Genomic DNA, 22,434 nt, shown 5'->3' with positions numbered 1-22,434 from the left:
AGTATAAAAACCAATGTCAATCTTGTAACATCACATGTAATCTCAGCAAATGACCGTACAAGATGAAGAGAGTTTGTTGACGCCCTATGTTCACTATAAACTCTTGAATTATTTTTTTACTGTTTTAGCCTACTGTTTGTATTCTAAAACATTAAAAGAAATTATTTTAAATAAAGGAATTAAAAAGATAACTATCGAGAGGATAGACTTAGATCAGGTTCGAACTTCGACAACATCGGTGCACTCCTTCACATACCTTCCACACAAAATTTTACAAAAGTGCACTTTAACGTCATGTCTCGGACTTTTTTTTGCAAAATTTTTTCCTCGCAGTCCCTATTGCAACGTAATTTTTTTTTTTTTGGTGGGGGCAAGTCCTTATTTTTTTAGATAATAGTCCTAAGTTTTTAAAAAACCTTGCCGGCACCAACTAAAATTATTATAAGCACGATTACTTCCAGCCAATTTGGCTGAATCTTCGCACATCTAAAATGTCTTTCAAATTACATCAAGTTCCAAGAAGGTCTATATCGGACAACAACACCCTCCGCAAAAGATCAAAATTTTCACTTAAGAAGATTGAAGATAGACTATATCGGACAAATTCTTACGGTGCCTCCTCACAAAAATTTAAAATGTTCGCTTAAGTGAAGTTAAGGGTTGTTTGAAGATTGTTTTGAAAATTTATCGATGCTTGTGATGTTTACAACGATACAATTTTTTCCCTCGATACGATTAGCAATGCCGATATCGTTGCCAATACAGTTCGTGGTGCATATTGCACCGCTATTTGGGTGTATGTGTCTGCCGAAGGCTGCCAAATTATGCTGAGTGTTGATCTGCATTTCTTGGGCCTATTCCGCAAGTTAAATATCCAGTCAGTTGTGAATTTATCAGAACTAAACCCGCATTGATATAGCCAATTTACTTCGCAATATTCCAACAACTGTCTAATATGCAAAAGCGATCAGACTTCTGCCCCTATAGTTTGAGCACACTCTACATTTTTTCTTGTGGATGGGACATAGGAGGATCCCGTTCCAATCATCGAGTACTCGTTCTACCTGTCAGATTGTGCTAACTAGCAGATGTGTACACCTTATCAGCGTGTCACCTCTAGTTTTAAATAGCTCGACTGGTAAGACATCGGGCTGCTGGGGCCTTACTGATTGTTGAGTAACTCTATATGCCGTACTGTTCTCGTCGATGGGTTCCTTTATGAAAGTCTCTGGTATCCAAGTATGGATTTTAGGTGGAGTGTTCAATACCTTGCCACTGTGTAGATATGTTATCGGAACGAGAAGTATTTTCAGTAAGCAATTGGGAGTATGCTGTTGCTATATATTGTGATTGACGCTCCTCGATGTCCAAATTCCGTGTTGTGTCTATTGGTACTTTATTTGCTACGTTTAATTGGGTACTTACCAGCCTCTTTCCGTTGTCAGATGTTTCGTTGTGGAGACTGAATTTTCCGACTGTTGGACTTAAGATATACTCCTTTATATTGAAAAATTTAGGTTTTATCCGAATTGTAGTAAATATTTTATCTACCGGGGTACAATTGGAGACAAAGTGTGAGACTGGCTGAGAATAACTTATTCGAAAGCTTATCTTTAAATATTACATTATTTTATCCTAAACTCTTGCTTATCTTAAACACTTTGTGCCACCCTGTATCAGCATGACCAGACGCTAACTCAAGAGGGAGCGGAACTCAAGGAAACAGTTATAGTACCATTGCAAATTTTATTCTTTGTCATTTCCTTTGAATTCATGAGAAATTCAAAACGTTTCCGCATTTCGTGAAGGAACAACAAAATCAACAGCAACACATTACCCAAATACAAGCCGGAGCAAAATAAAAAGACCAGGAGAAGAATGAATGCATTTTCTTTTTCAATTCGTGTGCATACGCGATGAATAAATGTAGTAAGAGAAGAGAAAAAACAACTTGGGAAAGAAGAACAAAAACATATGGTTTCCTTGGAAGTTGTTTTTTTCGAGGTTGGAATAGGGAATAAGACTTTGAAGGAAGAAAAAAACTTATTGCCGAATGTTAAGCATACATATGTACACATATACATTTACACTTACGAAAGAGTCAGTTGGACCCACACACCGACACACACACACAGTGACACAGCAGAGTCAGTGTTACGTGCAAATGCCTCTGTGGCAAAAATGTTGAGTGTTGCCGAATAATTTATAAACTTAAAATTGTAATGCACAGAGCAAGGGTAGCGTGGCATGAATAATGAAGTGAAAACCCAAATGCCACAACCAACACTTTACTCTTATATAAACATGTGTGTGTAGGTATACCTTCATTCATAAGTATATGTATGTTGAAGTTACATATTGGTGAACTGTGTGTAAATATTTGGAGTACATTCGATTCCGTTTTACTCACAATTTTGCTACCTATTTCGTATTGCGAACTTATTGGGTATTGGGCGGACAGATGAAATTTAGACTAAATTAAAAACATCTATCCCAATATGGTAAGAGAAATCATATTCACACATTGCCACTCCAACCTTGACATGTTTTTTTCTTACAAATTCTTTGAGAAAAAGAGATTTCAATTGTTTAGTTAAGTATAAATATTTTCAAATTAACAATCAACTTCTAACCACTGTCTTTTTTATTCAGCGGTTCACATTCGTTATTTTTTTTTTTTTTTTTTGCAAAATGGAAATAAAAGCAGCAAAACACTACTCTAAATGGAAACCCTATTGACACAGAAATATGAAAGCAAACAAACCAAACAAAATAGTGGAATTCGATTTTATTTGATTGTTTTCCTTCCCAACCGTCGCTGTGATCGTTACTGTAAAATTTTTGTGGTTTCTTGTTTTCTATATCGGGGGTTTTCGGATTGATATTTTCATTAACCCAGCAAAACCAGGAAAAACTTCGTCTTATTTCAACAGTAATTTATGACAGTTTATATTGTTCTGAATGTTTATAATATATAGCCACAGTAATTTGTTTTAAGTCACACACTGAGCAAAATCCCTTTTAAGGGAACAAACCATTAAGCACTATCTCTTTATATATTTCAGATTGTTCGCATCAAGATTGCTTTAAGGAAAAAATATGTTTCTGGTTTTATCGGGAGGCACCGTTCTATGGGAGCTATATTAAAACGTGGACACATACCGTCTACTGTCTGTAGTAATGTTAAAACCCACAACGCTTTTAATACCAGATTGCACCCATTTCGGTGGGATAGCGAAGTTAAAACATTCAAATTACGGAAAATATGAAATAAATATTACGATGTGCAAAGCTTGGACTAAATCGGTGACTCACTCCGAGAGTTTTCGACCAATTTATTAAAAAATTTAAACTTTTGATCTAAGTTTGGACGAAATTTTACGATATCTAAAGTTGGACAAAATTAGTTGACCCCTTCGAAAGTTATTGTGTATCAACTGTATGTACTAGAGTTATGACTTTTTAACAAAAAAATTGGATTAGAAAGAACTATTGAGGAAGGGTCAGTAAGGGTTTTTTCTAAACTCAAATCCTTTACTACTGAAATCTATAAAATATGGTTTATCATTAATATGCCATGATTTGCTTTATATATATATATATATATATCGTCTGAGGACTGATATTCATTGATTATACGCTCAGCCTTAAGGGTATACACTAGGGTTATGACTTTTTGATCTTTTTTCTCAAAACTGATTTCCTGTAGCAAAAACAAATTAACTTTTGCCTATTAATCACTAAAATAAACTTTATTCTAGTTAAGTATTAAAAAAGAATACACACAAACCAATTTCATTTTGTATACCCTCAGCATTTATGCTAACGAGGGCAAAATGTGCCTCATCGAAATACTGCTTTTGGACCCCACGTATGTTTGGACGAAATCCGTTTCAGACAATTTGGAGTTGATTTAGCAATGTTCGTACGTCTGCCTGTCTATCTGGATGGAGCGCACGATAACTCTCGAACGGATCAACCGATTCGGTCCAAAATTTGGCTTTCGTAATATTTTGCCCAAAACATAGTTTAAGTTCGAAGATGGGTTATATCGGTCTGCACTTTCCAGTACCTCCCCCACAAAAGTTCGAAAATGTTCGGAAAATTTATGTCCACGATAACTCTTGAATGGAATAACCGATTTGGTCTATGCTTTGCACATCGTGAAATTTCTACCAAACTTAGATAATGTTCTGATATGGACACAATCGGTCAACTCCTTCGGGTTCCGCCCACACAAAATTTTGAAAAAGTTCAGTTTAAGACTTGCTCTCGCATCGCTTTAATTTTGTTGTAACAACTTGTATTCACTGCCCCCCCATACGACGGTACAAGTTTCATTAGGGGCAAGTCCATACTTCTTGATAAAGTAGCCAGAAAAGTGCAACAAAAACCTATATCGTCGGTGCCATGCTCATGTGTTCCATACGCCACTTTTGACTTTTTGAGATACATGTGCTTTCTAGGGTTTTCGGCTACGCTCTTTCTGAATTTTTGGTCGGCTTTCTCCTGTCTGCTCTAGTTTCCGAGATATCCACGCTTCGACGCGAAAGCCTAAACTTGTTTCAGCTATACAATTAATATTTTAAAAATATACACACATTTCACATTTCAAATCAGAACTTTAATTTTCGATTTAGAGGTTTTTAATTTATTGCGCAAAGATGGAACAATTGTTGTCACTTTTTTCCATATGGTGTACAATAGTTCACATTAGTGTCATAAGTGTGGATATGGAACAAAAAGACAAAAATTATATTTTTAAAAAATTCTCTCTAACTTTTATATTCCAATATATTCCTCTATATTTTTTGCAAATATTTTCTTATGTTTGATCCACGCAGTTGTGACGCAATGGAACAATTAAGCATGACACCGACGATATGTCGACACCTTCGGATTCCTCCCAACAAAAGATTCGGAATAGTACAGTTTAAGAACTGCTCTCGAATTCAATTAATTTTTGATGTAATAACCAATTCGGCCCAAAATTTGGCCTTCGTAATATTTTGTTCAAACCTAGTTTAAGTTCGGCCCCCTCCTTTCGATACCTCACCCAAAAGTTAAAAAATGTCACTAAAATGGTATGCACGATAAATCTTAAAAAGGGGCAACCAGTTTGATTCAAATTTTGGATCTCCTAATATATTGTCCAAATTTAGTTTAACTTGTTGGGGATAAGGATTTTGGTTGTGTAGCAGGTATTCGATCTGACCATAGATGAAATTCACACTCGTTGAGGGTATAACTATGTATAGTCGTCTGATTCTTTTTTACTTTTTTATAATCAAATTGCGTTCGATCGTCTATTTTCGTAATAAATTAGACATCGATGGTTCAGCCTCTATATGATGTAAAGACCTTATTTTATTTTATTATTATTATTTTTTTTTTACATGTTCCATATATAGCTAAGAATATTTCGTTTTAAAATCAGCGATTTATATTTCCTTATAGGTGAATGATCATAAACACACAATCCAATTAATGACAGCTATAATACTGTTCGTTACCTTTTGTTGTTATTCCCGTCACTCCGGGATTGGCCTTTAAAGCGGTAATATCGTTTTGTATTCCCAAGTCCTGACATGGAGCACCGTAGGGTTGACAAAGTTTGTGTGTTTCTTCATCATTACGATGGTTTATTCGACTTCTTTGTTGTTTTTTATATTTATGTGTTTTCGAAAAGTTGTTCAATTAAAGTGATAGAAGCAATTGAAGTCAATGGACACCGGTCGTTTTATGAGCAAACTGCGTATACGTAATATCACACGTTAGATTGCATGACGTTACTCATACGTTTTTGAACTAGGTTGTCAAATTGCCCAACTTAAGTCCACGTCTGATACTGAGCATTGCAATGTCCTAATCTATGCTTTCATAGATTAAGTCATTGGCGAATGAACTTAAGTTATACTTTATAGGGACCGTTCCGTTACATACGGAAAAATAATCCCTACTATGGTCAAGTAAGTAGGTATAAATACTTTGAACGTATACAAACATACTATTATTATACGCTAGCTAGGACACATTGTTTGATTTATTCATTGCCATAATTATAGCTATTTTGTTCTCTATTTTTGACATCAACCAAATATTTCCACATATATTAATATATATAGTAATGCTATTCGTTAAGAGATGGCGCCACATTATATACATATTCGGGCCTGTTCTGCCATTCGCCTCACCAGTCCAACTAAAAACTACACACTCAAAGCGTTACTGCAACATACTATACCCAATTTTGGTGACTTTGACACACTCTTAATTTCTTGGTGAGAGCTGGGTGTATTCTTGATTTTTATACGAACAAAAAGTGACCGCCAAACAAGCTATAAGGCCAAAGTTTAATATGTTCTTAAAATGTATGCAAAAATTCAAGTCACAAAAATAACAAATTCGCGTAAAAAAATCCGTTTTTCTTGTTTACTTTTATGTCCATAAAACAAACATAGGCAAATTTGATAGAGTTGGGCAATCTCGTTCAATTGAGCTATGCGGATCACTGTCCTCGTTCAAAGACGAATGAGTAACATCATAAAAACAAACGTGTGAAATTAAGTATACGCACTTTTGTCAAAGAAATTACCGGTGTCCATTGAACGAGATTGTGATCCGGATCGTTCAATTGAACGAGATTGCCCAACTTTAAAATTTGAATTTATACACAGGTGAAAGACAGAAACGGCTTTTGTGATTTTAGCAGATTCTTCTTCAACCTTTTTAAAGGTAACAGTTACTTCTTTTACTAATCGACCTAAGTATTGATGTATATTGTGTCATTTGTTTTGAAGTTCGCATCTCGTGTAACATTTCCCACCAGAATGTTTAATAGGTTAAACGAAAGGCTGTCTCCTTGTCTGAAACCTCCTTTGGTACAGACCTGTTAGGAGAGGTTCTTTCCTATTTTAACTGATGACCTGGTATCAGTTAGAGTCACCTTACAGAGCCTAAAGAGTTTTGCGAGAATACTAAATTCAGACATGGCATGGAATACCTTTGAACGCATGGGGCTGTCGAAAGTTGCTCTATAACAATGAGACACAAAATGGTGGTAAACATCTGGGGCAGAAATAATTCCTTTTGGGGATTAAATCCCTTGGTGAGTATATTAAGAATCCCGAAGTAAAGATCCGCCGTGAATCGAACTTCCGAGTTATGGCGTGATGAAATTTCTGCTGAATACCGGGTAAGGCATCTGAAAATAGCGTTATATATTTGTTAACTGTTGTTTTAGCTTATTTATGCGATGATATGTATTCAGTCAAATCGAATGAGGATAATTTTCGTAGAGCATTTCGACCTTCTAACTCGCTTCCTTCAATGTCCTGTTTGTCCCTTATTTTAAGAACCGCTATAAATGTACCATAAGATGACGTTTTTCAGCTTCGAAATGCTCTTCTCTACTATTTGTAGAGAAGACCTACATGCCGCATTTTTCACTTTGATAGCAGCACGACACTACTGGTTTCTTGGTGCAGGTTTCTGGTACCCAAGTATAGATTTTTCGGCTGTTTGCATGGAGTGGTCAATACTATGTCATTGTGCTGATATGTTATCGGAACGAGGAGTGCATTGATTAAACAATTGGTTGTATTTGTAAAAAATGTCTTTGTTCTGTTCGTCCATGTCTCCAGTGGGAGCATGAGCGCAAATAATGCTGATGTTGAAATATTTTGATTTTATCAGTATTGTAGCAAGTCTTTCTTTCATTGGGATGAAGCTGGAGACCAGATGTTTTAACCTCCGACCAACTACAAATCCGCAACCAAACTCATGCTTTGTGTCATGGCAGCTATAATACAGTGCATCACCTTTAGGTGTTGTTGTGACGCCTTTCCCATTTCATCGTATTTCCTGTATGGCAGTAATATCGGCCTTGTACTTTTCAAGTACGTCTGCCAATGTGAAGACTGCACCTTCTCTATAAAGAGTGCGAATATTCCAGGTGCAGATTCATATACCATGGTCCTTTAAACGTTTGCGGGTTCCATACAAAAGTGGACAAAAATAGAAGGCGTTGACCTAGGTTGATGAATTTTTGCATAAGTACATACGGGTACATGTTTGAATATGCCTTTCATATATAAATTCGCCCGATGTCACTCAATTACGAATAATTACGTCACATTTTCCTAAATTAAAAAATTTAGTATATTTCTTGTAAAAATTCACGAAAATGCCATTTTTCGTGCTCAATAAGTGTCTTTTTTTCTAAGTCGAGAATTTAGGAATAATTATATTGTTGCTGTTTGAAAAAAAAAATCAAGAGACAAGATAAAAATTACGTACGCCTACTGCAATGTTTAAATGCTGTTTCTACCTTTTAATAAAACAACTGAAAAATCTAACTTTATTGGTAATTTATTTATTGTTAATTTTTTATGTAGAAAATAACAATTAAAATATCAACAATTCAAATGTATATAAATAAACAAAGAATTCCACAAAAATTGTGTTGTAAATAGAAATAAAATATAGTGTAAATGTATTACTAAAAACAAATATATATTACAACAATCGAAATTAGGGAAATAACCAAATTAATAAAACTAACCAATTGAAGGTAATGACAGACACATTTTTCAATGAGTATAATTAAAGCACTATTGATTTTTTTATATTTGAAACTGATGATTTTATATAATAGTAATTGATGTTATATTTAAAAGCTATGTCTTTCAACTTTGTATTTAATTGCTATTTATTTAGTTTTTCTTAATGTTTATATACTATAAATATTCCAATTTTTTTAAATATAGTATTTATTATTATATTAATTTTGCTATGGTATAGAAAAGCTATTTGAGTGTTGTGAAATGTTTTTTTATAATGTAAGGCATATCAATTGTTTCAATAGAATTTGTTTATACAGTTTTCAATTTTCCATTATGATGAAATGATTTGAATAAAGGAAAACAACTTGTCTTATAGAAACTAAAATTATAACTTTATAACGGTTTAAGTTTTAATCTAGAATTTTAGATACAAGGATATAGTGAGATCATGCTTCATTCTGTTTTTTATGTAACTTAAACAGTGATCACAAAACTTTTCCACCAATATTTTTAACTTCCTTCCTGCATTATACTCTATAACTGTAGCTCTTGATTTTAATAGTCAAATAATTATATATTGCGGCATTGCCCCATATACAGTTCATCCCAATTTCAGGTATTTTTTTTTTTTTGAACTTCCAGTTTTTCCTATGGTGTAGGGTATAGGTTGATTGAACAACACGGCCTGCATTTCCGGAGTATTTTTGTTATGTATAATTTCACACAGCGCACAGTGGTTCAGAAATGGATTTTCCTGGCCAAAAATTTTGTTTTGAAAAGATATGTATTTAATTTCTATATGGGATTCGATAGTGAACATATTGAAACTATGGAAACCAAAAAATTAGGTCAAGATATTGGATGGTGTGGGCGAGGGGTGCCGCTAAAGACCAACATTTAGCTATTTCTCAGAAACTATAATAGATACCCAGCAAAAATCCTCATTACAAACCTCCTTTCCCACCCATTATTTTAACAAGGGCATGTCGCGCGAAATATCTGGTTATTTTGTAACCACTGAAAAGGGCAGATGGTATCCACTGAAAGAAGTAGATACTGAGTAGATTCTGACTACTTATTTCAGTGGTTACAAAATAACCAAATATTTCGCGCGACATGCCCTTGTTAAAATAATGGGTGGGAAAGGAGGTTTGTAATGAGGATTTTTGCTGGGATACTGTGTTCATTGTTTTTTGTAAGGTTTTATTTTTCCTCAGGTACTAAATTTTATAAAATTCCAAATTTAGTGGACTAGAACTTTTGTGGAACAACATGGAACAATCTTCTGTTTACAGAAAGATACCCGAGAGTCTCCTCTTTCAGCCCATATATACTTTTGTACCCGTCCGGTTCCTTCCGCTTAACACTTTTTTAAATTTATTGACATTACATGGGAAAAAATTTTTGTTTTTTGAGTATGTGAGTTTTCATACGAGTTATATAAGTTTTATGAAATCCAAGGAGTATTTTTTTAATGTTTGAAAAAATTAAAATTTTTGTAATTTTCCTTTTTTTGAATTTTTGAAAAAAAAATCGAATTTTTTTTAAGTTTTTTGGTATTTTTATAGTTTATTTATTGGTCTTTAATATATAGGAAGATATAAAGAACACAGAAACACTCATATTTAGATGAAAAGTAGTAAAAAACTCTAAAGCTTAACTTTGACCTTGAATTTCTCTGCAACTATCAGACTGAATTTGACCGCTTATATATATGATAGTGTTATCTGTCTACCAAAAAGCATTTTGAAAATATCTCTATCCGTTAAAAATTTACAAAATGTTGACTTGGAAAAACACGATTCTGAACCACTGTGCGGTGTGTCTTCAGACACCACTTGCAGAGAATTTGTACATGGCTGAAATACTCTGGAATTGTCACCAACATTACTGAGGGATATTTTTGATGTTGCCTTGCCCGAAAATCGAACCTACGACCTTCAGCATGCAAGGCAGGTGTGCCTACCATTGCACCACGGTGACACCCACTTACCCACGGTTACCCAGCGATATCAAATGGAAAAGGTTCGATGTTAGATGCTTTCAGGTTGTTTTGAGTGCGTTCAAATGAACTCATGAAAATGGCATTCCCAATGATTGGTAAGGTTGTTAAATTGATGGCATCAACACGCATGGCATGCATTGACTGAACTGCCCAATTTATTGAGAAGTATATTTCTAGTTTCAGAAAAAATAAATCAAGTCGTTTTCATTACAAATAACCACGAACGCAAATTGAGGACAAACCCTTCTTCGTTATTTGACATCTAAATAACTTGAAATCAAAATTCTTCACTTTCAAATTTAAATTTAAGAGATAATAATAAATATATTTTTATAATGCAAAATCACAAAACAATACTATCACTAACACATTTAAATTACTTATCTAAATTAAACAATTACCAAGCCTCTCCAAAAATTAATAATAATAATAATATTTTGCATATTTTTTCTAATTTCTATAACAAACATAATTGTAAAATATGTACGTTAAAACTATGTGCGTACTTTAATATTATTGCCATTACTGTATAGAACAGACTGCTGAAGAACCGCTATATTGATTATTAAGTCTACGTTTCATACCCTCTAGGTAAATATCACGACAGAAGAGACCAGCTGCCAATGGAATGCTGAGGAGAAAACGAAATGGAAATTAGTGGGGGGAAATAAGAAGAAAAAACAAATGGTTAAATGAACTACTTACGAATCTGTACCCGCTCTGATTAATGTCTTAAATAGTGCCCACACCGGCTTATGATCGGAGGTTATAATGGACGGTACCGAATCGTATAGTAGACACTGTACAAATGGTGGTGTTGGTGAGGGCAAACCGGGTACTGTACTTTGACGACGCATCATTAAACCCTGAGGTTGACGATACTTGTAGAGTATGCGATCGGTATAGGCTGGAGCCCGTTGTTTGGAAGATGTATCAAAGTGTTGGGTACCAGGATCATACTGAAAGTAAAGTGCAAAAATAATTATTTAATGGAAGGAAAATAGGGCTATAATAGATAAATTGTATGAATGTAATTTTCGACTTTTTTCTAAATTATTTTCCTGCAAAATAACATTTATTCTATTTAAATACACTGTGCGACCCAAAAAAATAACCCTATTCTGGCACCGCAGCGCAATAAAAGACCGAAAATAAGAATACACGTGTCCGGGCGTTTTTTTCCTATCACATCCACTTTTGCGGTTATAGGCCACCAGAGACTCGAGCCCTTGATGTCAAAAGGGATAATTTTGTCAGGCTCATATTTTCTAAACCGCTGAGAATTTTGGTGTATTCTTGGAGGTAAAGTTGTAGCTCTCATCTTAAAGAACAACAATTTTAGTTTAGTTGTTTGTAGCGATACCTGATTGTACCGAAAGAAACACACTCATCCAACAGGTGTTCAGGTAGTCCTTCGGTTATTCCACTGCGGAGGGTTTTTCGATACCGCATTGACCCGGAACCACACAACACCCGTGTTCGGGTCAGCGAATGCCACCGCAGTGTACATATGTTAGTATTTGTATCCCGAAATACCTGCTCCGGATGCTTTTGGTCAGTACCGGGATGAATCCAGCACACTCAATCTTCGGTGAGATGCAATAGATGCCGACAGTAGATGGATCTCAGGAGTTGCTCTGGACTCGTCCATCTGAGGGACTACGACAGGAACTATGCTACTGCATGCGGCGTGAACACAACCCCCAATGAGTCGTTCCCCAACACTGCTCCATTCCCTGACAATACGACTTTTTCAAATAAAAGCGGATTTTTGAGTCGGAAGAATATCATGGTCGCGGCGGTTCGGGAAAAAAGGCTCAACAGCAACTGCAGCTTACATCGTTATGATGGTTACAAAGTACTGAGAAAAGATAGCAGCAGATGTGGAGTTGTGGGATTAGCTTTCCTGTTGTACCAGTTGTTTTAATATAGACGTATATCGCTTAAGCGTAGATTAAATGTGTGGGGGTAGGAGTCAGTCAAATGTCCTTAACGTATACATCCCGCTGTACATGTCCAACATTAGCTCGCTGGATAGTCTTAGGGTGGCATCATGACTTGTGGCATTGATGCGCGGCAATGACCAGGAAGATAGCTCTACATTTTGCACTGTCAATGAGGACGACTCTACTTGAATTAGCGGATAGTGTCATAGTTCGCCAGATATAACCATCGTGTCACCTGCTCTGACAAAACGTCACCTGGAAAACAGTCGTTTCCCTTGGATCAGACCATCTCCGCATAATTGCTTCCATTAACAAACCGCCCGATTTTATCACCTCCAAACGCCGCACTTTCATCAATCAGATAGTTTACTAATCAGCACTTCAGATATCGTTCCGAGACATTATCACTGCTGCAACCGCTCGCTAAATACCTATTGGTCGAATACCAGTAACTTACAGCTTACGTCGTTATGATGGTTACAAGGTACTGAAGGAGGATCGGTAACGTATACATTCCGCTGTACATGTCCTACATTAGCTCGTTTATGGAATGTCATAACTGAATAGTCTTAGGGAAACATCATGAGTTGTGGCATTGATCCGCGGCAATGACCAAGTAGATAGCTCTACGTTTTGAGCTGTCAATCAGGACGCCTCTACCAGAATTTGTGGAGAGTGTCATAGTTCGCCAGATATAACCATCATGTCACCTGCTCTGACAAATAGCCAGATTTCATCACCTCTGAAAGCCGCACTCTCATCAGTCGGAGAATTCACTAATCACCACTTCAGAGATCGTTGCGAGACATTATCACTGCTGCAGCCGCTCGCTAAATACCTGCCAGAAGTGAGACCAAATTTTCAGCAGAGGTGGCGGGAGTTTCCTATCAGAGTTAGGGAGCTAACTCTGGAAGTTAACAGGCAACATTCGCACCGGAATAAGCGAATTGTGGGCTACGGTTAAGTCAGTCTTCCACCCTGAAAAGAAGGAAGATATGCCCTCTGTAACATTTGGCGACGTTACTGACTGACTGGTGACTGACCCGAAGTGGTGTGTAATTTATTTTAATCGGCAGTTGGTCGAGCACCCCGGTTGTAACAGGGCGAAGAGAAGAGTACTACGTCTTCATGGAAAAGCTTAATGAGCCAGAAGTTGACTATCTCACCAAAGTTCTCAACCTGTCCCAATCCACCCACATCTTGCCCGAAGTCTGGGAAGTGGACAGAAGGCAGGCAATAATGCCAGCAAAGGTGACCGAATCTTATTCCGACGCCCTTAACTAAGACTCTTAAGGTTTTACTCCTCCCCAGCATCAAAAATGGCTGTCCAGTTACCGATCATCAGCATGGGTTCCGTAAGTATATCTCCACACATATTAGTCGAGTCTCCGGAAAAGTTATTGTACGGTACGGTGTCGGATATTTGTGAAAGCCTGACCTCATATTTGACTGACCGCCAGAATTCCGTCCACTAACTACCCCAAGATTCTAGGGTTCATATTCGAGGACAAGGTCCACACATAACCCGACTTATCGGTCTGTGGTAAGCTATGTGAATATAAGTGCAACGCAATGGAAATATATTAAAACCTTAGAGCTGCAACAGGGTGTCTCCTTATGTTATCAGTGGACCATCTACACAATGGCATGCTCTCGTTGTAGTAGTTGCTCGGATGTTAGCGTGAGGGCCATTCTAATCACCATATGGTGGATAGGACCCCCAATTATCGAAACTGATGAGCGTCAACTGCCGCGCCAAGCCAGGGTAGTTTTGGCTCAACTACGCTCGAGATGGTGCAGCCGTCTAAATTCCTATATGGCAAGGATTGATGACACCGTGCAAAATGTCTGCCCAGCTTGCTGAATAGCCCTGCACGATACACTGCACCTTTTCAACTGTCCAGCCAAACCTACTCAACTAACTCCAGTAGTAGGTTACAACATATCGATGCAGTCACAGTCCTAGAACTGGAGACCCAGGGCCAGATTAAGCAAATGAATATACAAGCTTATCATATGCTTTTGAGGATGACAAAGCAGCATCAACAAGCAAGGGGAATCATAACCCAACAGGTATTATAAGCTGATCATCAAAGGAGTGCCATCGGCTTTCAATTTCGACCAAACTGTATGTCCTCACAGTCAATACCGCTGCCACGAAACTATGTGTCGTCAACTTATATCCATCCAATATTCAACATCTACTGCACTAAGCACAATCAACATTCATCGGACCGGTGAAGTATCATGTTGCTACCTGATTTTTTCCAGTACAGGTACAATTTTTCAATGTTCATCAGACGCTCTCCGAACCTCTGCCGTATTGAAGTTGCCTTTGCTGGGGTCCTCTACTGCGTTACTACGACAAGTAATGAGCTAAAGTTGGTAAATGACCATACAAGTGCGAGCAGTCTACTCTCTGTGCCAAAATACTCAAGCAAGCCCTAACAATCACATAACAATTCCCCCAACATTCCTATTTTTGCCGTTAGTGGTTCCAACAAATACATACGTACATTTCAATAATGTAGCTTACCTTATAGGTGGGTGGAAATGTTATATTCGCCTCCATAAAACCCCGAAATGCAGCACCATCAGCCAAAACCGATGACAACTGATCCGTGTGCATATAACCGTGTGGCAAATGCGAGGGCAAGGGAAATTTCGTATTTTGTATCCACTCCAGCAATTTTTCCCGTGGTTCACCCAAACGAAAATTAAGATCACCACACCAGAACACGTTATCAAAATTCTGTGTAACGTCTTTATTTTTATGCCGCAAATTCAGGTTTTTCGGTAAGTCGAGGGCATGTATTATTCGCTTAACATCCGAAACACGCTCCTTGACTTTTTGTTGATGTGCCGTTAAATGCGAGGTAACGAAAAGCATTGATGTACCAAATAAACAAAAAGATATTGCCACGGCGCCTTTAGTGCGAAATGCTGAACCGGTTCGTACCGACAAGCTGGCATCTTCGGGCGCTGAACAATACCAAATTAAATCACGTCTTATGTATACAGCCAAGTGAAGGGTACCCAAGGTGGTGGAGTGGAATAGAACATGTGATGGACCGAGAGTCTCTTGTATGGTAACTTCCCATTCAAAACGATCGGGACTGGATTCCTGGGTGCCAATGGCCACAATGTCGGGAACATGTTCCACATTTGGTGGTAACACAAAGTCATTTAATTCTCTAAAAGTGGAAAATGCATTAATTTCCCCCTAAAAATGATGACTTAATAATAACCACTTACTTGGGTGGACTTTGTCCATTCATGTTCCAGGTACCAACGAATATTGTCACCTCCATATTGGGTAAAACTCTGCTCAATTCACTTGGCCCCAGCAATGATGAGGATCCCAAACGACCATCTAGATAACTCCTGGAATTCAAAATTCAATTATTTTTCAACCCATTTGACATTATCGGGACCATGGAAATAATTTACCTCTCTCTTGCCTTTTCCGTGGGTATTAAACTTAACACCTGGGCTGCCATTAGGGCCTGCCGCGCCAATCCCGAACTCGACCCTTGCCGTTCCAATTGCATATTATCCTGCGACATAAAACGTATAGCCTGGGTCTCTGCCTCTTCAGTGGTAAATGCGGCTTCCGGCTGTGTGGCAATATTAGGCGATGACATGTGCTGTGGTGTAGTGGCCCTCTTTATGGCCGATACTTTGCTTTCTTCAGGTGGTAAGAATCCAGCTCCAAATGGTGGTAGTTCCTTGCCAGGTGGATACAGTTTTAGTCTCAGACGGGATCGACAAGCCTGTACAGCAATGGGTCGTATGGGTCCATTTGCCACTGCCCCCGCCCCATTGGGAGTATCACTTAAATTACTACGTAAGGAAGAATTGGAAGGAGAGCCATAAGAGCTGTCAACCATAGGAAATGTCATGGGTTTGCCGGTAACAGGACTTTGTGGAGCACTGGCACATTCTGTTAAATTGGCACTTGTGGCCAAGCCGCCAGGTGGCTGCAAACTGCAGTTGGCATTAAGTATAGACGAATTTAGGGACAAAGAGGCATTGTCCGCCGTGGTCCAACTCAGGGACATATTATCTCTTCGCACAGCCTGTGCAGCATCTGGAATGGAATTGTAACGCACCGTTACGGGTGGTGTTGCTGGTTTCTTTTCCGCCTTGCAGCACAGGCTGAATTGATGACTAAATCTATTGTGGTTGGGTGAACGATGCTTGGGTGCCTTCCTTAGTACCACATCTGTGCTACCGCCATCACTCTGTGAACCATCTGTGCTGTGGCGATGAATGTGACTTTTATTCTTCCCCGCCTTAACCTTGCGGTGCAGATTAATAATACCACTGCTGTGTGACTTCTCCATGTTGGCTGCATCTTTCATCATGTCCCCTGGGGTGATGTTATTGGGTAGTGTGTGACTCTTGGATTTATTCGCCACATGATTTGCGGTATCATTCATGAGTGAGGGTGATTTCTTTTCTGAATTGCACTTGGCAAATGAGGTGTCATGCCCGCTGCCATCATAAGATGTGCTCATCGTGTGATTGTTATTGCCCCCACCACTGTTGGCAGGTTTATTGTTGTGCTCCACTTCAACACTTGGATGTGGTTCAACTTTTGTGGAACGTTTTGTAAGTAGGCCAAGAAGTGCTGACCCTGTTGATTTATTTGAATGTCGAGGACTTGAGTTGGCGCTTCCAATGCGCTCTTCACTGTTGCCACGCTGCATGTTGAGTGGATGTGGGTGTGCTACTTTGTTTATTTGTTGTAGTTTCAATAAAATTTAGAATTTGAGCATTATTTTAGGCGAGATAAGAGTTGAGAGTGAAAATAAAATTGTTGCTTTGTTGTTTGTATCAGGAACCTCCAGTTTTAATTTTGTTTTGTTTTTGTTGCGGTTTTGTGTGGTGCAACCTGGAAAATGAAAATAAGATTTATATGTTAATATCAAAATATATATAGTGTAGTGTACAAAAATTTTTAAAAAATTAAAATGCCCACAATTTATGGTTGGAACATTTTTTGACCACTGGGTACCCCATATATATAATTTTTGGTAATTCGGTCAGCTAACATCTTGAAAATACCTTAAATCGGCTGGTACCGTTATATGGGGCTATAACAAAAGGTAGAACGATATCCTCCATCTTCGAACTTGAAATGCGCCCAAACAAACGACCCATCTTTCCAAACTTTCATCGGTCTATCTCAATTTTTGTATCGGACGGAGAGGCGGACTTGCATAAAAACCCAAAAAGTTAAAACACAAAAATTTACATAACTCATTTATTTTTCAACCGCTTTCATACGTTTTTCCCGTTTTCGGAAGCTAATTTAATTTGGTGAAATAAATAATTGTACTGTCTGGTATCTTCAAAGCAGCCTAGAGGACGAGGAACATCTTTTTCCCTTTTTGTGCGTTATTTCACATTTCATCCATTATAAATTAGTCATTTGTTAACTGATTTAAAAAATAATAGCTTGTCCGAAAAAATATTATTCACATCTTTAAACGGAAAAATGATCAATAGAAATCCGTTGTGAAAAAAGTTATGTCCGCTTAAACTTGAAAAACTTAGAAACCCCGGTTTTCACTACATTTACCGTTATAATACAAACCATAAGCCGCAACACGAAAGCATTTTTGCATCAAAACGCTTCAACACTTTTCTGGTCAACTTTGTAGCACAGTATCATTTATCGAAATTTTCCGAAAAAATTGCACTGTCCCAAGGCCAAAACTACCTAAAGGAGTATTCCAATATAGCAATTTGGTATGGAACTCGATCTAAGAACGCATAATTTCATGAATTTTTGCCATGAAATCACTATAGTGTGGGCCAGGACTAGTAAAACTTCCATACAAGTGGTGTCCTAGACACGCCGTTCGGACTAGGCGATAAACAGTAGGTCCCATATCATTGAGCTAATGTGAATCGGGGTGGACTCATTGTTTTAAGAGAAGTCTCCCTTGTCCCGTCCGGGATGTTTGTGAACCAATAATATATACAATTTTTGATAAAAAACTTCAAGACAAAATCGGGAGGCTCGATTTTCACCGTAGTCATATGCTCTAGTAGACTTGTTTGCTCAGTACAATCCCAGGAATCAGAAACGCGACGCGCCGTTTTAAGTTTTCAAATCGCCCCGGCCTAGTGGGTCTATATCAACAATTTTTGATGGAGAAGTTTTTAACCACTGGGAACCGTAAATGCCAAAGGACATCGGACATTGCCCGATAAAGTAGATAAAAACTAAACAAAAACTTAAAATCGGTGGTAACGTTTTAAGGGATCATACCAAAGCGTGGACCTGTCTCTAAAATTTTTGTTGGAGAATTTTAGTATTTGTACCAAAAAAAGAATTTAGCTAATATCCTAAAATCAGGGATATGTTTACAATTTTTAGTGGAAAAGTTTGTTAACCACATATTTTAGCTAATTCGGTCAGAAAATTTACCTAAAAACCCCAAATTACCTGAAATAGGGCGCTATAGCCCATCTTCGAACTTAACCTGCCTGCAAATAAAAGACGAATTTTAATCAGAGCTTCGAATACTTGTTCGAATTTCACTTGCGTGGGAAACTCTTCTCAAATTCCTCAAACAGCAAACAAAAACTTACCCCACCCCCAAACAAACTTGCCCAACCCCCACCAAATAAATTGCACCAAAGAAATTACTCCCAATGCTTTTTTTATCCTCTTTTCTCCGATTCCGGTTCATAGCTACCAAACCGTTCAAAATTCAAGAACACAATCAACTACTATAACACTGTGCAACATTTTTAAGGTGATCTTGTGCAAACAATTCGAATTGAGGATTTTTGAAAGTACAGACCCAAACGCCAAGAAGCCCTAGTTCGGTTTTGTTGTGTCAGATCCAGCTCGGATTTTATGGCCCCATCTAAACATGGTTAAATATTGAGTTTTGAGTCCTTAAAGGTGAAAATAGCAAACAAAACTTTGGAAAATATTAAATTTTTATACTTTTTTTCTCCGACTTTGGTCCACACATACCGGACCGAGTACAAATTACGTATACTTCCAACTACTAAAATCTACCTAAGATTTCAATAAACAACTTTCTAGAACATACAAACATTCTAGGCTTCAGGTTTTTGAGGGCCCATAACCGCGAAACTCGAAGTGATAGGGAAAAACGCCGGCACACGTGTCTTCATATTTTTGGTCTTCTATCATGCTGCGGTGTCGGAATATGGTTAATTTTCCATGACTCAAAAAATTACACACAGTGTTATTTTATAAAAATTCATTAAATAATTCCTCAATAGACGGACGGATTACAATAAAAATTATTTAGTATAGCACATTCCCATATATTTATTTTATCCATTTCAAATATTTATTTTAATACAAAGTCAAAATAAAATTATGTAAAAAATAGCACTAGCATCTAAGGCTACCGGCTAAACATTCCCATATATCTTTGATTAGTTCAATGAAGAACACAAAGAGAGCATTTGTATGGTAACACTGTGCAACACGAAAATTATTAACCATATTCCGCAGCGTGATAGAAGACCAAAGAAGAGAGGACACGTGTCTCGCCGTTTTTTGCGTATCTCATCAACTTTCGCGGATATAGGCTTCCAAAGGTTTGAGGCTTTGATGTAAAAAGTGTCATTTAGTCAGGACTATATCTTCGAAACCGTTAGGAAATTTGTATTTATCTCAGAGGCAAAGTTGTAGCTTTTGTCTTAAAGAATAAAAATTGTGAACACATATAATCCATCAAACTTTATATGCAAGGTCAAAATCGCCATGGTCAACTTTCTTTTACATTTTTATACCCTCCACCATAGGATGGGGGTATATTAAGTTTGTCAATACGTTTGTAACTACTCCAAATAATCATTGTAGACCCCACAAAGTATATATATTCTTGATCAGCGTGCAATTCTACACCGATATAGCCATGTTCGTCCGTCTGTCCGTCTGTGGAAATCACTCTAGCGTCCGAACGGATTGACGTAGGTTGATGAAATTTTGGGAAAATATGTTATATTTACGTAGGACTTTTGGTATTGAAAGCGGGCTATGTAGGTCGACTCTTTCGTATATCCCCCATACAAAATAACGCGTGACGCGTCGTCGTTTTAAGGAGTTTTTAAGATATTTGGCCCATTTGACCAAAGAATCGGTTGTAACTTTGTATTTTGTGTTTCCAGAGGCTAAGAAACATTTCTACCATCAAATGTTTATATAGGTCCACGTGTTGATATAGCCCCCATAATACAATATCTCGATATTTTCGATATTCGATATTTTGAACGTTTTAGCCTCATTATCACACCGAAATTTGGTATTTAGTCTTCTTTAGGCGTATAAAACTTTCCCCCAGAAATTTGTAGGTATAGGTCCACGCCATCATATAGCCCCCATATAACGGAACCTTCCGAATTTTGGTATTTTGAAGGTTGTGGCCACATTAATCCACCGAAATGCCTGAAATTTGTGGTGGAGGGTATAAAAAGTTCGGCCCGACCGAACTTAACGCTTTTCTTACTTGTTTTCTCAAGTTTTGTTATACAGCAATCAAACCGATCAAGTTTCAAGCAAACAACCAACTACAAAAATGTACCTCAGATCTCAGTAAACATCTTTCTAGAATATACGAACTCTGTACAGACGGTTCTTAAAGGTGAAAATAGCAAAGCAAATGTGATTTTTATCCTGTTTTCTCTGGTTTTGCTCCACAGGTACTATACACAGATACTATTCAAGAAAACAATCAACCACAATAGTGTAGCAAAGGCATCAATAAAGAACGAATTGTAAAAATAGCAAAAATCTTTTAAAAATATCCAATTTTTATACTTTTTTCTCCGACTCTGGTCCAGCGATACTCAACCGCCCAAAATTTAAGGATACAGTCAACTACAAAAATATACTTTAGATTTCAACAAACAATTTTATAGAACAAATGAAGATTCTAGGAACGATTCTTCAAGCTCAAAATTCGATTATTTTAGATCATTCTTTCCTGTGCAGGTCCTTAAATAACAAACCTTTAAAATTTCCTTGAGTTTTTAACAGTTTGTTATTTCCAAACCTGAACAGGGGAAATGTTAAAAATAATTTAATTGTTCGTGAATTTCAGCCCAAAGAATCATTCCTAGAATTGTAATATGTTCTAAAAAGTTGTTTATTGAAATCTTAGGAACATTTTTGTGGTTGACGGTATCCTTAATTTTTGGGCGATGTAAAAATTTAATATTTTCAAAAGTGTTTTACTATTTTTACCATAAACAACCGTTCATACGCATTTCGCATGTACCAGTTGTTTATTGATGCCTTTGCTACATTGTTGTAGTTGGTTGTTTTCCTGATTATTGAACGGATCAGAACCAGAGAAAACAAGATACAAATCACATTTGCTTTGCTATTTTCACATTTAAGAAACGTCTGTACGGAGTTCGTATATTCTAAAAAGATGTTTATTCAGACCTGATGTACATTTCTGTAGTTGGTTGTTTGCTTCAAATTTAAGCGGTTTGATAGCTTGCATAACAAAACTTGAGAACAAATTTTAAAATAAATTTTTCCATGGCGATTTTGACCTTGCAGATGAAGTTTGATGGATTATATGTGTTCACAATTTTTGTTCTTTAATACAAGGGCTACAACTTTGCCTCTGAGATAAATTCAAATTTCCTAACGGTTTGGAAGATATAGTCCTGACTATATGACCCATTTTACATCAAAGCCACAAACCGGTGGAAGCCTATAACCGCGAAGTTGATGCGATAGAAAAAAACGGAGAGACATGTGTCTTCCCCTTTTTGGCGTTCTATCACACTGTGGAGTCAGAATATGGTTAATAAAACATGACTCAAAAAATTACACACAGTGTAAATTGTACGAAAACGTAAAGGCGTGTGTTCATTTCGTTCATCTATGGCTTAAGGCCTCGAC

General features: G+C 37.2%; 1 protein-coding gene across 2 annotated transcripts in view; it reads right to left on the bottom strand.

Moving 5' to 3' along the window:
- Nucleotides 1-9,965: 9,965 nt before the first annotated feature.
- The window catches only part of INPP5E (Inositol-3-phosphate synthase), a 33,804-nt gene continuing 21,335 nt past the window's right edge, over nucleotides 9,966-22,434 (bottom strand). For both annotated transcript variants that reach the window (XM_073981071.1, XM_073981072.1), the window contains 5 exons: nucleotides 15,966-17,412; nucleotides 15,771-15,899; nucleotides 15,052-15,709; nucleotides 11,275-11,528; nucleotides 9,966-11,200 (listed from right to left, as the gene is read on the bottom strand). In XM_073981071.1, the coding sequence (XP_073837172.1) occupies nucleotides 11,092-11,200; nucleotides 11,275-11,528; nucleotides 15,052-15,709; nucleotides 15,771-15,899; nucleotides 15,966-17,227 (2,412 nt within the window). In that variant the 5' untranslated portion in view covers nucleotides 17,228-17,412 and the 3' untranslated portion in view covers nucleotides 9,966-11,091. The remainder of the gene's footprint in view (nucleotides 11,201-11,274; nucleotides 11,529-15,051; nucleotides 15,710-15,770; nucleotides 15,900-15,965; nucleotides 17,413-22,434) is intronic.

Source organism: Musca autumnalis, unplaced genomic scaffold (genome assembly GCF_047663935.1).
Source record: "Musca autumnalis isolate F117 unplaced genomic scaffold, ASM4766393v1 scaffold_4, whole genome shotgun sequence".
Classification (NCBI taxonomy): Eukaryota; Metazoa; Arthropoda; class Insecta; order Diptera; family Muscidae; genus Musca; species Musca autumnalis.
The sequence above is the reverse complement of the archived record's forward strand: the minus strand, read 5'-3'. Positions and strand labels throughout refer to the sequence as shown.